Source organism: Schistocerca gregaria, chromosome 2 (genome assembly GCF_023897955.1).
Source record: "Schistocerca gregaria isolate iqSchGreg1 chromosome 2, iqSchGreg1.2, whole genome shotgun sequence".
NCBI classification, from domain to species: Eukaryota; Metazoa; Arthropoda; class Insecta; order Orthoptera; family Acrididae; genus Schistocerca; species Schistocerca gregaria.
The window spans coordinates 353652722-353670274 of NC_064921.1; the positions used below are offsets into that span (position 1 = coordinate 353652722).

The 17553-nt window shown below is 39.7% G+C and overlaps 1 protein-coding gene across 1 annotated transcript in view; it reads right to left on the reverse strand.

Moving 5' to 3' along the window:
* Positions 1–17553, reverse strand: part of LOC126337044 (GRIP and coiled-coil domain-containing protein 2-like) — a 252037-nt gene that overhangs the window by 19167 nt on the left and 215317 nt on the right. The window contains exon 18 of the mRNA XM_050001367.1: positions 7076–7187. Within this exon, the coding sequence (XP_049857324.1) occupies positions 7076–7187 (112 nt within the window). The remainder of the gene's footprint in view (positions 1–7075; positions 7188–17553) is intronic.

The following is a 17553-nucleotide window of genomic DNA, read 5'->3' on the forward strand; positions in this document are numbered from 1 at the left end:
AAGAAAAAGAAACTAAAAAGTTCTGGAAAGATCTGTGATGTGCACCATATTTTCATATTAAGATATGCTGGTCTTCTGGGATTGACATTCTTCTAAGGAGTTGGTCCATAAAGTGTTAAGTTTTAAATGAGAGTGAAAAGCACATGTAACCTAATTCATCTTGCACAAAAGGAAATTGACTTTGAAACTAACATTTTTCAAAGCATCATTCGCAATATTTTCTCACGACCTGTATGAAATAGCTTCGTTTCAGCAGCTGCCAGAGAGTGCCAGAAAACAGGTGCCCGCGTGTGGGCAGCTTCGATGACATAGAAAGCCCATATGTTCATACATATATAGTATTAAGAGCTGTTACATGATGTCATAAAAGAAATAGGATACTCCAAGAGCATTGGAATTTCCTAAACCATACTAAAATACATAATTCAATTAAAATGCAAATTCGTATGTCCAGATTCACAATGAAGTAGGCCCTAATCTGATATTAAGCTTTTCAGTGGCGTTTTCACAATGCAAATTTTCTTGGAGTACCACTACTGCTTGGTTCTTTATTATGGCATAAGTTCCGGAAGATGAAAATGTGTCCTAAAAAGTCAGTGAACAGTTGAAACTAGCCAATAGTGTAGAATGAAACTGACTGCCCCTGGGGAAAAGATTAATGAAAGCCACATTTAACTAACAAACTGACTATAATAACTTCATTGTTCTGCAAGGTGATTGACTGCCAAAAATGTGGAAATAAAATCGGAAAACAAACTAATAACGTATGTTAGCCTTCCATAAATATGTGAATGTATTTTAATTCACTTGATAGCTCCAAACCACAGACACCTGTTTTGTTTTCATTTGATGTGAGAAGTGTAAACGAGGAGGAAACAGCAAAATCACTAAACGTAAACACGACTTACGTGGAGAGTAACCCCCTCCCCACTACAACCTAGACTGCAATGCGCAAGGGCAAATTTGGCAGCTTGGGTGCACCAGAATAATGTTTCCGGTATCATTTGGCTGCTTACCACTACTGCTGATACAGCTAACAGCCACACTTCAAGCAGCCGGAAGCCAGAAAAGGTACTCCCAATACGCAACTCAACTGCGCACGTGCATGAGCCTGCGGGCAACTGCTCAAACAAACTTAATATAAACAGTTGTGGCATCACGCTCTTCGGCAGCAGTTTATTGTTATGAAGTATTCCATAGTCTTCAACCTAAAGCCTTTGATACACTTTGCTGTTTATCAGGTCTTACCAGTCAAAGTTACAAACATTTAACTGAAGACTAAAACAATGAAAACTTCCCAGAATTCTAAAAAATTCCCTGGTTTCCCCCATTTTCTTCTGGATGAAAAAATTCCCGGGTTTTCCTCAGATTTCCTGGAGCTTATAATCCCTGTTCAACGAAGAAATTTTATCAATAGCTCTTGAAGTTAATCATGAAGTTCTTTAAATATTTATAAGCTGTGAGGCATCCCTTCTCCTTTGTTTAAAATGTGTGTGTGTGTGTGTGTGTGTGTGTGTGTGTGTGTGAGAGAGAGAGAGAGAGAGAGAGAGGATAATGAAGACAATTTCCTGCAAATTTCTTCATTACCAGTGCTTGGCTTCAGGAAAGAAGTATCAATGTTTGGCTTCAGGAAAGAAGTATCAACACAAAATGCAATTTTTTTCTTTTGTGCATAAGGCACTATCAGGAGTAAATGACAGGTTGAGCATGATAGGTATTTTGTCTGAATTAACAAATGCATTTGATTATGTGGGCAATGCAACACCTTTGCCTAAGGTGGAATATTATGGTGTAAGAGAAAAATCTCAAGGGTGTTTCACTTCATATCAGGAATTCGGGAACCAGAAGAGGTCAATCAGTATCACCAAACAATGAAGAGATTTAAACTTGACTGGAGCCGTTTACAGAGCGGGATGTTACAGAGTTTGGCTCTGGGTCTTCTCCCCAATTCTATTTAGTACTTCCTAATTTGTTACGCAATTTACCTATCTAACATTCTGTATTCTTCTGTAGCACCACATTTCAAAAGCTTCTATTCCCTTCTTGTCTAAACTGTTCATCACCTATATTTCACTTCCATACATGGCTATACTCCACACCAATACTTTCAAAACAGATTTACTGACAGCTGAATCTACACTCGATGTTAACAAATTTCCCTTCTTCAGAAATGCTTGCCTTTCCATTGCCAGTCTACATTTTATATCCTCTCTACTTTTCCATCCACCATTTATTTTACAACCCAAATAGCAAAACTCATCTCCTACATTAAGTATCTCATTTCCTAACCTAATTCCCTCAGCACCATTTAATTTAGATCAATTACACTGCATTATCCTCATTTTGCTTTTCTTGGTGTTCATATTATAACCTCCTTTCAAGACACTGTCCATTACGTTCAACTGCTTTTCCAAGTCCTTCGCTGTCTTTGACAGAAAAACAATGTCACTGGCAAACCTCAAAGTTTTTATTTCTTCTCCCTGGACCTTAAATCCTACTCCAAATGTTTCTTTTATTTCCTACACAGATTATTCAATATACAAACTGAATAACACCAGGAATAAACTACAATCCTGACTCACTGCCTTTTCAACCACTGCTTCTCTTTCATGCCCTTTGACTCTTGTAACTGCCATCTGGTTTCTGCACAAATTGTAAATAGCCTTTTGCTCCCTATATTTGATACCTGCCACCTTCAGAATTTGAAAGAGAGTATTCCAGTCAACATCGTCAAAAGCTTTCTCTAAGTATACAAATGCTAGAAATGTAAGTTTGCCTTTCCTTAACCTACATACTAAGGTAAGTCATAGGATCAGTATTGTCTCACGTTTTCCTTCATTTCTATGCAATCCAAACTGATCTTCCCCAAGGTCAGCTTCTACCAATTTTTCTTTTCATCTGTAAAGAATTCGTGATTAGTATTTTGCAACCGAGACATATGAAACTGATAGTTCGGTAATTTTCACATCTGTCAGCGCCTGCTTTCTTTGGATTTTGAATTATTATATTCTTCTTGAAGTCTTATACACCTTGCTCACCAGATGGAAGAGTTTTGTCATGGCTGGCTATCATGAGTTCTAACGGAATGTTGTCGACTTAGGTCTTGCAGTGCTCTGCCAAATCCTTCATGCAGTATCATGTCTCCCATCTCATCTCCATCTATGTCCTCTTCCATTTCCGTAATATTGAACTCAAGTACTTCACCACTGTAGAGGCACTCTACATTCTCCTAGCATCTTTCTGCTTTTCCTTCTTTGCTTGGGACTGATTTTCCATCCAGGTTCTTGGTATTCATACATGTGGTTCTTTTTTCTCCAAAAGTCTCTTTAATTTTTCTGTAGACAGCATCTATCTCACCTCTAGTGATATATGCTTCTACATTCTTACATTCCCGCTTAGCCATTTTGTTCTTTCTGTCAATATCATTTTTGAGACATTTGTATTACCTTTTTGGCTGCTTCTTTTACTGTATTTTTATATTTTCTCCTTTCATCAATTAAATTCAATATCTTTTGGGGTACCCAAGGATTTCTATTAGCTCTTGTCTTTTTACCTACTTGATCATCTGCTGCCTTCACTACGTCATCTCTCAATGCAGTAACACTTCTTTTACTGTGTTCCTTTACCCTTTTCTTGTCAATTGTTCCCTAATCTTCCTTCTGAAATTCGCTGCAACCTCCGATTCTTTCAGCCAGGTTCTACCTCCTTGAATTCCTACCTTTTTGCGGTTTCTTCAGTTTTAATCTACAGTTCATAATCAATAAATTGTGGTCAGAGTCCACATCTGCCACTGGAAATGTCTTACAGTTTAAAATCTGGTTCCTAAATACATGTTACAATTACAGGTTCTAGTTGCTCGGTGCAATCAGGAGGTTTGGTATGGGAGGAGAGTGGAAATCGAGATAAGTACAAAGAAACAAAAAGGCTACTGGGTGCACTGGCAAATGTCACATTCCTTTAACACCCCCCCCCCCCCCCCCCTCCACCTTTGCTAGTCGCTTTCCTCTACCTACCTACTCGCATCCTTGCTCTCATTCCAATACTACACAGCCTTCTTCCCTGCCAACTCATCCACTCGTCTTTTACCCTTTCTGTACTTGCCCCCCCCCCCCCCCCCTCCCCCATCTGCACCTAGTAGTGATGCCCTGTCCTGCTCCCACCCTCCACCCTGCATACACCCATAAGCAAATTACAGCTTCCTCCATCCTTTCTCTGTGCCCTGCTACCCCCTGCCCTCTCCCATGTCTCCTCAACCCCCACCGCTAACCTCAGACTGCTGCTTCCATCTGGCAAAGCTGACATTTCACTGCAGTGGCCAGAGACGGTGGTTGTGTGTGTAAATAGTGCTTGTAACTAATAGGATAGTCAGTAAACTTCAGCATTTGGATTTCCAGAGAACATATTATTGTTTATCTGCAACAAAATGTAGTTTCTGGCATGTAACTGCTGTAGAAGCGAGATTTTATTGTCACATCATACCAGTACATCAACCATTTTAAGTTCTTAGAACTGAAGGTAGGTGGAAGGCTTGTTGGAAGTTGTCATGTTCATGAAGATCTGCAGAAACTGTATGCTTCTATCTTCACTAAGGAATTATCTCCACTGTCACTGAAACTAAAATAGGAAGACTTGTTTCCTTCTCTTACTTTCACTTTCTACCTCATATGGTGATGTATTCAGGGGCAAGCCAGTGGACTCACCAAGAATATTCTCAGCCCAGGAAATAGGGGTCATATTAATCTGCAATTCAGTTTGTGAAATTTGTGGGGGTGTTGTCCAGCTGCCTCTCTGCTATCCCTGTACATATATTCTGATCCGAGTTTTGTTGTTGACAATACTGACTCATTCAGAAGAAACTGCAACATTCATACAGTAGACATCCAATAGCAAAATAGGCTGTTCTTGGGTAACACTTCTTTAAGCACTGTTGAGAAAGGTGTGCACTATTCAGCAGGTTTCATTTTTGATAGGCTTCTACCAGAGCTGAAAAATTAAGTGATAAACCCCAAGTGTTCAAGTTTTTGCATTGGCACACTACTCCTATTCTGCACAGAACCTAAAGAATCTTCTATGTAATCTTCTCGTGACACACTCCTTTTATTCTGCACAAGAGTTTCTCGCAGTAGTCGAGAATTTCTCTCTGTAATGTTTATTTTTCCACAATTGTTTAAAAATTTTCTAGCCTATAAGCCTGTAAACAATGTACTGATTTATCTATGACCTAGTAACCTTCACTTACATGACCCCAAAAGACCTTATAGAAGTATAAAAATTGATGGATGGCTCTACACAACAAGTGATAATGATTTGACACATGTACTGTACGTCATTTTATACCTAAGGACGGTATTTTGTCAGATTGAAACTGGTAGTTTGTAATTGCACAAATCATGATTTTTTTTTAAATAGATTATTTTGCAAATGGAGAGAAGAAAAGATTATCATGACGCTTGTTCAATTATGGGGCACATTTCCTGAGGATAATTTTGTGTGTCTCTAACAAAATGGTTTCCAAAGCCTTCTACAGCCTCATGCCATTGATCATTGTGCTAATACTTCCATGCTTAGGGCTGGTTTTCCACATGAGGAGTAAGAGGGTGCTCTGCATCTCTACTGCTGTTCTGCCCTATTTCACATGACAGACTGAGGGTGATTTCTTATACACAAAGTCTTTGGACACCACAGCTGATGACTTTTATTCAAAGCCCAATCAGCAGCTGGGAACAAACCTAGGACCTTTGCAACAATATAAAAAATGCTAACCCCTAGACAGCAATCCTACTGATGTGAAACAATCAATGGTGAGCCCATTTTCACTATATCCACACAATGCACACCATTTATTTATGTCAACTGCCAGAATTGCATCATCTGTACATTCACATGGATTTCTGTGATAGTTCTTTAGTTAAGTGACCTTACTGTCTACAGCTCTACCATCCACAATCAGCTTCAGAAAGCTTCTAACATTAGCTACACAATCGTTCATACATATTTTGAATGTTAACTGTCCTTTGGACTTTCCTAGAGCATGTCAATGCTGCTTTCATTTCTGATATTTGCCTAACGAGAATGGTGAACTTTCATTGTGGATTAAGTAGGTTACTAACTCAGGGCACAGAATCAAGAGATATAAACATTACTGTGGAGCTCACTGACTGATCCAGTTATATGTGAAATACATGTTGTGTTAGAGGGAGGAAATGAATAATGCAGAAATGCAGTTAATTTGGAGAGCTGACTAGTCTGAAATACAAATGAGAAAAGTGGAAAGGAACAGTCACAAGTGTTGTGAGCTTTTCAAAATGAGAGGTTCCATCTTCATATGGCACTAGGAAAAAAGAAATGCATGGGATATCAAGCACATAGCACTAGATACAGTTGATATCTAAAATGACACAGCAGTTTTTATGTTTTTAATCCTTTTATATGATCTTCAAATATCTTTCAAATACCTGATGCATATTCCATCATTTTTTGGGAGTGCATCTGGGATCTTATCAACTCTTATACTCATATTTCAGCTGCCAACCTTTCAGCCATTGTCAGGGTGAGTCACCTACAAGATTTTTAAAGCACATTACACTGTAGAGGAAACGTTCAAGAGTTAATAACATCTCGGTTCCACTCTCAAAAAATGATGTAATACTTGATCTTAAAGAAACACATCTGAGCATAATTCAACACACACACACACACACACACACACACAAATAATTTGTGTAATGGATGCCTGCATTTTATTCTGAAGTATATAAGCAGCTGCTGAGAAAATAACAGCTATGAACAAAATCATGATGATAATTTCTAGCTCTATGTTTTTTCTTTATATTTCTTTTCATACACTGTGTATTTATATCTGATCTATGGATCTAAAAGAGCTTCTGCTTTTAAATCTCAGTGACAAAAAACTTAGAATTAGAGATTGTTTATAAACTCAGAAATGGACGATTCCTTTTATTCCTGTTTCCTTCTTTTTCACCCTTGCAATTTCTAACAATTACTATACTGAATATCTTCAAACATAATTTATAAGCCTATACACCATATTCTTAGAAAAAATTATGTTACTCACAGCCATCTACATCAATTGGTGACTCCAACAGCCTTTCCAGAGGTACAGGTTCTTTAGGAAGGTCTCTAGTACTGCTAAGATGCGGTGACATAGAATCCACGTTTTCTGAACCCTTGTTTTACAGGCAAACAAGCAGTATTAATGTATGTTTTTTTCAACAATATATGTAATTCAATTAAGTGCATATTAATACAACAGATAGTTCAAATCATGAGTAATGAGGCTATATTTTCTATATTTGTCTATATTTTTACCATATATATTATTTTTTATTCAATACCACTAATTTGATTTCTTGTTTCACAATCAAAATAATTACATAAAAATACGAAATTTCAAAGAAATTGGAACTGATGAAAATAATACAGGATAATAGTATTCATTGCATCCATATCTCATGAATATTATTTTGAGCTACAATAACTATATTATTGTACTATAATGTTTTAGTGACAGCCAGGAATCTCATCATAAAGAAGTGCAGGACATATTATAGTAGAACACAGTTATATGGAAAAGTAAGTGGACACCTGTGTATCAATACTTATTGGGAACAAAATGCATGAAACGAAATATAAGTGTTCGTGCAGCACATAATTGATTATCCATATATAAAACTGACATTTTGTGCAAAGCAGCATTGTAAAACTCTTTCCTGTGTCCATGCAAATTAGGACTGAGTTAAAAACATTTTAATGTACATGAAGTGTTGCTGAAAGATATACTTAGAATTTAGGAGCGTTTTTGAGAGATGGCAAAGTCATCTGATAGACCAGTACCTCATGACAAACATTTTCTCTGGAGGGGGGATATACCCAGTGAAAAATTAGTTGCATCTCAGCAGAGCACTTTTGGAATATCATTTCTGAGCAGCATTTCTGAGAGCATTGTTGTTAAGACTTGGGTTGTGAACATTCTATAATCAAGTTTGGCTAAGCATTCTGCTACAGATGCCTCAGAAGGCGAGACTGTCAAAAGTGATGCCAGGTCCATTCCTGACACTGAGCTGCTGCATGGCTGTAAAGACAGGTCACTGCTGCTATTTTCTGTATCAGGCAGTGACACTTGCGCAGTCACTACACACACCAGCCAATGCATTGTAATTTGTGATACAAGTAAATCAGAATATGAAAGTTCCGAAAGCATGTTTCAAAATTTATAACTATCACCTCAGTTTTGTTTGCAAGCTGTTCACACTTTGAAACAGATCATGTTCATATTGTGTAGTGTGTGGCTGTGCATGACGTCTTCAGTTTTACTGCAGCTTTCAGTTTATGTCATTTTGTATTATTTATCTTTTACCAGCATGCAGATAAGCAGCTTGATGGAAGTAGATGTCATTTGGTAATAGTGAAATTAGGGATAGATCTAATGACAGAATGTGGTAGAGATAAGAAATGAAGGCAGTTTCATTATTAAAACTAATAATGAACCCCCACAGGAGAGATGAAATTAAAAAGGAAAGAATCTGGAAACAATACACTTGACAGAACCTACAAATGTCACGGCAATGATAAAAATACAATCTGTGATGCCAAAAATCAACTGACTAACCCAAATTTTAGCAATTTTGAAAACACCAGGGAAATATTTACAAGAGGCATAAAATTACAGTCAATTGCATTAGAAAAGAATATTAGCTACTCACCATATAGCAGAGCTGCTGAGTGACTGATAGGCACAACAAAAGAGACTATCAAACAAAGCTTTCGGCCAAACACACTTTCATCAGAATAAATAATATACGCACAGATACTCACACAAATGCAACTCACACCCACATTAGCAGTCTCTGGCTGCCAAGGCCAGATTATGAGAAGCAGCGCATGATGGAAAAGCAATTGGGTAGTGCAGGTAAGGAGGAGGCTGGGGCAAGTAGGGGAGGGATAGCAGTGTAGGGGTGGGGAATGGTAAAGTTCTGCTGGTCATAACATACAGGAATGAGATGGGGAGAGGGTAGGGCAGCTAGGTGTAATTGGGAGGTTAGACAAAGGGGAGGGGCGGCAACGGAAAAGTAGAGAAGTAAAAAGACTGTGGGTGTGTTGGTAGAACAGAGACTGCGTACTGCTGGAATGGGAAAAGGAAAGGGGATAGATGGGTAATGACAATGATTAACAAAGGTTGAGGTCAGGAGGATTATGGGACAGTAGTATATATTGTATGGAGAATTCACATCAGTGCAGTTTAGAGAAACTGCTGTGCAGTTTAGAGAAACTGGTGTTGGTGGGAAGGATCCAGATGGTACAGGTTCTGAAGCAGTCATTGAAATGAAGAACATTGTGTTGGTCAGTGTGTTCAGCGACTGCATGGTCAAGCTGTTCCTTGGCCATTCCTGGCTGCCATGTCCACATAGAATGCAGCACAGTGGTTGCAGCTTAGCTTGTAGATCACATGACAGGTTTCACAGGCAGCCATGCCTTTCTTTGATGGAACAGGTGATGCTTGTGATATATCAAAGGCAGCATTGCCTGTGAAACCGGTCAAGTGATCTACAAGCTAAGCTATAACCACTGTGCTGCAATTTATGTGGCATGACAGCCATCAGCTAGCTGTCCACTTGAATGGCCACCAACACACTGTGGCCAAGAAACAGTTGGACACGCTGCCCAACACAATTTTCTTTAATTCAATGACGGCTTCAGAGCCTGTGCCACCTGGGTGCTTCCCACCAAGAACAGGTTCTCTAAACTGCAAAGCAGTTTCTCTAAAGGGCACAGATGGGAATTCACCGTACAATATGTACTAAATTTCCATAACTCTTCTGGCCTCCTCCTTTGTTAATCATTGTCCTTACCCATCTACCCCTTCCCTTTTCCCATTCCAGCACTATACAGCCTCTAATCTACCAACAAACCCACTGTCTTTTTACTTATCTACTTTTCCGTTGCCACCCCTCTCCTGTGTCTAACCTCCCAACTGCATCTAGCTGCTCTACCCTCTCCTTACCTTGACCCTGTATGCTCCCACTTCCATCATCCACAGCTGTTTGCAGTCTGGCCTTGGCAGCCAGGGGCTATGGTAGAGGTAGAGGTAGAGGTAGAGAGAGAGAGAGAGAGAGAGAGAGAGAGAGAGAGAGAGAGAGTCATCTATTTTTGACATAGGCCTTTTGGGCCAAAAGCTTTGTTTGACAGTGATAGTCTTTTTGTTGTACCTATCTGTGACACAGTGTCTCTTCTATATGGTGAGTAGCAACTATTCTTTTAATAACTTTGATGAAAATAGACAATCTTGATTCATGTTTGCTTAACTGTTTCCACTGGTCGACACAGGTGAATGAGAAACAGGTGGCAGTTCTAATGTAGCACTGTTTTCTTGCTGCCTAGTGCCGGGTGAGGTGTGCCAGTACTCTGTGTAGTTGTGGCCGCCTGCATGCCTGTGTGTGTTGCTTCATGTGAATTGCAATTCTGTGGTGCTATTACTGTTGGCAGCCAAGATGCCAGAAGTCTGCACCCACCCCACCTACTCATACTGGTGGGTCGCTTGGCAATTTCAATTACCTCTCAAATCTTCTGTCTGAAGATAAGATGCTGTTTTGCCAGTATGTGAGCTTCTAGAAATTCTACACACATCAAAAAAAGTTTTGCATCACCTCGGTTCTGAGAGTTCCGGAACCTGTACAGAAAATTGGAATAGAGATCGACATAAACATCATTTCTGCCCTTTTTATAGCTCATGAAAACCACACACTGCGTGCTATACCACCATACAGTGAGACCTTCAGAGATGGTGGTCCAGATTGCTGTACACACTGGTACCTCTAATAACCAGTAGCACGTCCTCTTGCATTGATGCGTGCCTGTATTCATCGTGGCATACTATTCACAAGTTCATCAAGGCACTGTTGGTCCAGATTGTCCTCAATGGCAAGTCAGTATAGATCCCTCCAAGTGGTTGGTGGATCATGTCGTCTACAAACAGCCGTTTTCAATCTATCCCAGGAATGTTCGATAGGGTTCTTGTCTGGAGAACATGCTGGCCACTCTAGTCGAGTGATGTCACTATTCTGAAGGAAGTCATTCACAAGATGTGCATGATGGGGGCATGAACTGTTGTCCACGAAAACGAATGCCTCGTCAATATGCTGCCGGTACGGTCACACTATCGGTCGGAAGATGGCATTCACGTATTGTACAGCCGTTACGGTGCCTCCCATGACCACCAGTAGCGTACGTCGGCCCCACATAATGCCACTACAAAACAGCAGGTAGCCCCCACTTGCTGCACTCGCTGGACAGTGTATCTAAAGCTTTCAGCCTGACCGGGTTGCCTCCAAACACGTCTCTGACGATTGTCTGGTTGCAGGCATATGCGACACTCATCGGTGAAGAGAGTGTGATGCCAATCCTGAGTGGTCCATTCGGCATGTTGTTGGGCCCATCTGTACATGGTGTCATGGTTGCGAAGATGGACCTTGCCAGAGACATCGGGAGTGAAGTTGGGCATCATGCAGCCTATTTCGCACAGTTTGAGTAGTAACACACATGAAAAGCATTATTCAACATGGTGGTGTTGCTGTCAGGGTTCCTCCAAACCATAATCTGTAGGTAGCGGTCTTCCACTGCAGTAGTAGCCCTTGAGTGGCCTGAGTGAGGAATGTCATTGACAGTTCCTGTCTCTCTGTATCTCCACCATGTCCGAACAACATTGCTTTGGTTCACGCCGAGATGCCTGGACACTCCCCTTGTTGAGAGCCCTTCCTGGCACAAAGTAATAATGTGGACCAATCAAACCGCAGTACTGACCAACTAGGCATGGCTCAACTACAGACAACATGAGTCGTGTACCTCCTTCCTGGTGGAATGACTGGAACTGATCAGCTGTCAGACCCCCTCCGTCTAACATGCGCTGCTAATGCATGGTTGTTTACATCTTTGGGTGGGTTTAGTGACATCTTTGAACAGCCAAACAGACAGTGTCTGTGATACAATATCCACAGTCAACATCTATCTTCAGGAGTTCTGGGAACTGGGGTGATGGAAAACTTTGTTTGATGTGTGTATCTGTTTGCCACACTCATCCTGGTGTTCTGCCAACACTGACTTGGTGTGTTGTTTTCGTTGGATATATCTTTCATGTTCAGATATTCGTCTGCTGATCTCTATAGCCTCCCTTCTCTTGCCTCTTGCAGCACACATCTTGATGAAAGCATTTAAAGAAATAATACGACAGTACACACTGTTATGCCCAGAACGCTGGTTCATATTAGCTGATGATGCCTTTGTTATCTGACCACATGGAGAAGAAAACCTACAGAATTTCCACTGACCAACATTTTAATTAGCAGCACATTACAATCCAATTTACTACGGAGACAGAAAAGAATGGGGTTCTGCTTTTCCTCAAAGGTGAAGTTTATGGAAGCCTGATGGTAAACTTAGCCACAGAATACATAGAAGCGCATGAGTACAGACCTGAACCTATACACTTCCTCCCACTATCAATCACCCTATGCAGAAGAAATCTGCCCTGCACACTTTAACCAAGAGGTGCCACAGGATTAGCAATGCATAACATTTGAAGGCTGAACTACAAAACCTCATGTCTGTTATTCGGGGCCAATGGTTATGGGAGATAGATGACACATAAAACTATGATGACAAAGGATGAAGAAAATAAGAAAGTGCAGAAGGAAGCACATCCTACCACCATACATTCAAGGGGTCACTACATTATGGGCAAAATTCTTCATCGAACAGGCATCAAGCCAATTTTTTGAAGCAGTAAAATAATAAAAGACGTTCTAGGCATGAAATTTTATTGAATATTGGTATGGCAAAAGCTGAAAAATAGGGTAATGAAAGTACAAAATGTTGATGGAAGACTGATGATGATACGACTGAAGGGTAATTCAAAAGATTTGGTGTTAATACAGGTATATATGCCAACCAGCCAGCATCGAGATGTGGAAGTGGAAGAATATTATGAGAAAATACAAGAACTCATCGAGAAAGAAAATAGAAATGCTCGCATTATCATCATGAGGGACTGGAATGCAGTGGTGGGTGAAGGAAGAGATAAAGATACAGTAGGAAAATTTGGATTAGGAATAAGAAATGAGAGAGGTGAACGACTAATTAACTTCTGTAAAGAAAATTCATTAGCAGGGGGTTAACACATTATTTGAACACCACAAAAGCAGACGTTACACATGGATATCAAATTTGAATAGGTAAAGATATCAGTTGGACTACATCCTGATTAAAAAAAAAAGGAATTGTTTGAAGAATGCCAAAGCTCATTCACGAGTGGTAATAAATTCAAACCACAACCTAGTAGTGAGAGAAATAAAAGTGAAATTGAAAAAAGTCTGGAGAGGTAAAGCAAAAGAAAGACTAAACATAGAAAGACTCAAAGAGGCAGGAAAGGCATCAGATTTGGAAAACAGATTTATGGAAAAATGGAAGAGAGACAGTGTTGATGAAAGTGTTAATGACAAATGGATAAAAATAAGGGAAGGACTGATGGACTCTGCCAAAGAAGTAATAGGAATCAGAGATTCCCAAAGTACCAGGAAAGAGTGGATAACAGAAAACATGTTGAAAAAGATGGAAAAGCAGAGAAAGTGGAAAATTGTAGAAACTGAAGAAGGAAAAAAGAGGTACAGGAAACTGAATAATGAATTAAGAAGAGAAACTGAGGAAGCAAGGAAAAAATGGACGTAACAGAAATGCAAGAAAATGGAGAAAGAGGGAAGTATGACATGATGTATAGACTGGCTTAGCGAGAACATAAAAGAAAGAGGAATAACATGGAAGTAGAAAGAGTGGATCGTACTCCAGCAGAAGAACCACAGGAGGTTTTGAACAGATGGAAAGAATATACTGAATGTCTGTATAAGGGGGATGAAATACAAAGCAAAATTAAGGTTGAAGAGGAGCAATATTTGCCAGAAGATGGAAAGGGATTCACCATCTTGGAAGTGGAAGTAGAAAAGTTGCTGAAGGAGATGAAGAATAGGAAAGCACATGCAATTGATGATTTGCCAGCAGAACTGTTGAAGAGTCTGGGAAACAAGGCAACAAAAGAAATAGTCTACATCTGCAACGAGATATATGACAAAGAGGTATGGCCTGAAGGCTTCCTTGTAACAATTATGATACCAATAGAACTATAGGGGAAAGAAATGTGGAAAAAGGTAGAGAAATCTTTGCCGTTTTCATAGATTTAGTAAAGGCTTTTGATGGAGTTTGGTGGAACAAGCTGATGGATATTTTGAAGAGGAAAGGAGTGGATTGGAAAGAGAGACAACTGATACAGAATCTTCATTTACATCAGGAAGTAAGGATAAGGATTGCAAAAGAAACATCAGAAGGAAGCAGCATTGGATGAGGTGCTGGACAAGGTTGTTGCCTTTCCCCACTGTTGTTTAACGCATACCTTGAAGGGATTATTGCGAAAGGCTTACATGGGAAAAGAGGAATATGTATTGGTGGAAAGAGAATAGAATATGTAAGATTTGCTGATGACACGGTATTAGTGGCGGGAAGTGAGCGGACAGTGAATAACATGCTGAAAGATCTGAATGAAACTTGTGTGGAATATGGGATGCAAATAAACACAGCAAAAACAAAGAGTATGGTCATCAGTACAACACACAGACTGTCCAATATTACAATAGAACAATCTACCATTATCCAAGTAAGTGCATTTAAATATCTTGGAAACACAATGACTGAAGACTTAAGATGTCACCAGGAGGTGAAAACTCGAATTGTCATGGCAAAGCAGGTATTTAACAGAAAGAGGAGACTCTTATGAGGAAAATTAGATAAGGTCTAAGGAAAAGGCTTGGCAAATGTTTTGTCTGGAGTGTGGCACTATATGGTGCAGAAACATGGACGTTGAAATGAGAGGATGAAAAAAGGTTAGAAGCATTTGAGATGTGGATGAGAATGGGGAGAATAAGCTGGATGGAAAGAGTGAGTAATGAAAGAGTATTGGAAAGGGTTGGTGGGAGAAGATGTCTGCTGAAGGTTGTAAGCGAAAGGAAAAAGAACTGGTTGGGACATTCATTGAGAAGAGAGTACTTGCTAGTAGATGCTTTGGAAGGATTGGTTTGTGGGAGAAGGGGAGGGGAAGAATGAGATACAATATATAGACGACAAAGGGAAGAGGAAATTATGCAGACCTGAAGAGGATGGCAGAAGACCAGACAGCCTGGAGAACTACCATGTGAAAACCTGCTTTTTGGCAGAACACTGATGATGATAGGCATGAAAGATACAGTTAACATGCCACATGCTGCTGGAGTTTATTACATCAGGTGCGAGTGTGGACTAGTGAGTGTGGAAAGATGAGGTGACCAATCAGAATACAGATATCTGAACATGATAGATATACCCAACTGAGACAACTCACCAGGTAAACAGGGGAAGAAAACTGGAAGGAGTGTTGCAAACAAACAGAATTTCGAAACGCTCGCCTCCTGGCAAAACAGCCTCTTTACCTTCTGGACGAAGATTAGAGATTAAATAGGAACAGTCAAGTACTACGCCAACATGAATAAAGAGGACAGGTGCAGACTTCCGCCATCTTGGCTGTTGGCAGTAACAGCACCATGAAAAGGCAGTTCCTGCAAAGCAACACTCATATAAACACAGAGATGCACGGAAGACCACAACGGCTACATGAATATACAGTACTGGCACGCCTCAGCCAGCACTAGATACGAAGAAAACAGCACTATGACTCACAGACAACAACACTGGGCTATATTCAGAGTCAACACTTTAACTGTCGAAATTTGGAAAGTAGATTATCAAAGTATTCGTAATACAGTTCCCAAATTTATTGTCTTCCAGGAAACTTCTCTTGTTCAAATTATTCTCTGGACCATGAACTGGCTGAAACCTGAAACAGAAAGCTCTGTGATATTTAGTGACTCATGGAACACGCATCAAAAAGACAGATTACCGTATTTACTCGAATCTAAGCCGCACTCGAATCTAAGCCGCACCTGAAAAATGAGACTCGAAATCAAGGAAAAAAAAATTGCCGAATCTAAGCCGCACCTGAAATTTGAGACTCAAAATTCAAGGGGAGAGAAAAGTTTTAGGCTGCACCTCCAAATCGAAACAAAGTTGGTCCATTGAAATATGAGACACAATTTAGGTCGAATGAGTGACGATACAGCTACAGTAGTTTGGTTCGAGACATAAGCTTAGCAGTTAAGCTTTACCAGGTAGCCATTGCTATGTGTCAGGCACTCCGTCCATATCTATACTGGTACCCTTCCTTTTTCACGCGTTTGGTTTGGTTTGAATTGATTTCTTATTTTTCTTTGATCTGATAAGTGCCGTTCTCTTTATTATAGGTGTTTACGTCACTCTAAGCTAAAGATGCATTACTGTACTGTGTTATGCATTGTTTGTCGCATTCTGATAATGAATGTTTACGGCCTGTCGCCACTCACGGCGTGGCTTGCTTTTGTGTGTGCTACCGCCGCTTTTAAAAAGAGAGAGAGAGAGAGAGAGAGAGAGAGAGAGAGAGAGAGAGAGAGAGAGAGGAATCGTCTCATTAGTGAAACAATGGCAAGAGACTGCTATTTATTGTTACTTACACTGCTGTTTTCTTTGATAATGATCAACAAGAACCAAATAAGAGACTGCGTATGATAGAAGATGTTCTGAACGAGAGTTTAGCGAAAAATTTTCTCCGTTTGAAATCTTTGCAGACGCCTCTTTAGTATATTACATTCTGCACATAAATTAGACTCATCTTAGATTTTAAAATCTAGTCAATTGCCGTGCTTCATTTCTGGCTGTATCACTATTACGCATAAGAATAATACAAATATAAACATGACATGATATGTATATTCTTCTGCGTTTGCTGTTGTCTCACTCTAGTTTCGTAGTTTATTAGGCAGACAGAATTTAAATGAGATAGCAGCAAACACGAAAGAATACGTGGCAAAATGTTTATATTCGTATTATTCTTATGGTGAAGAGAATACTGCATGTGATTAACAATTCATATAAGTTCCTATTAGCAACCATCTCTTCTCACAGGTAGGAATAAATTCAGAACGTAGAGTTGACCATATTGACAAACATCTCTAACAGTCTTGCCAGTCGGATTTTCATAGTACATTGAAACGCTGCAACATTCGAAGATGAACAATAAGGAATTTGTATTTACTTCGATGGATAATGTGTGAAAATGCAGTGGTCGAAACACGGGGCGGAGGAAAAAAAGCTCATCTTACACTTTTTTTTTTTTTTAATGATGCAGAGGTTTTGGCACCAGTATTTATCTTTGTGCCTGCAAAGCATGCCTGTGTAGCGCTACATATATTCGACGGCAGAAGTTAGTTGTGGCAGCACCTACCAACATTTTTCAGAACTTACTTTGCATTCAATTCTAAGCCGCAGGTGGTTTTTTGGATTACGAAAAACGGAAAAAAGTGTGGCTTAGAATCGAGTAAATAAGGTAGATGCTGTAGCATAGAGAGTATTCATTGCAGCTGACAATAATAT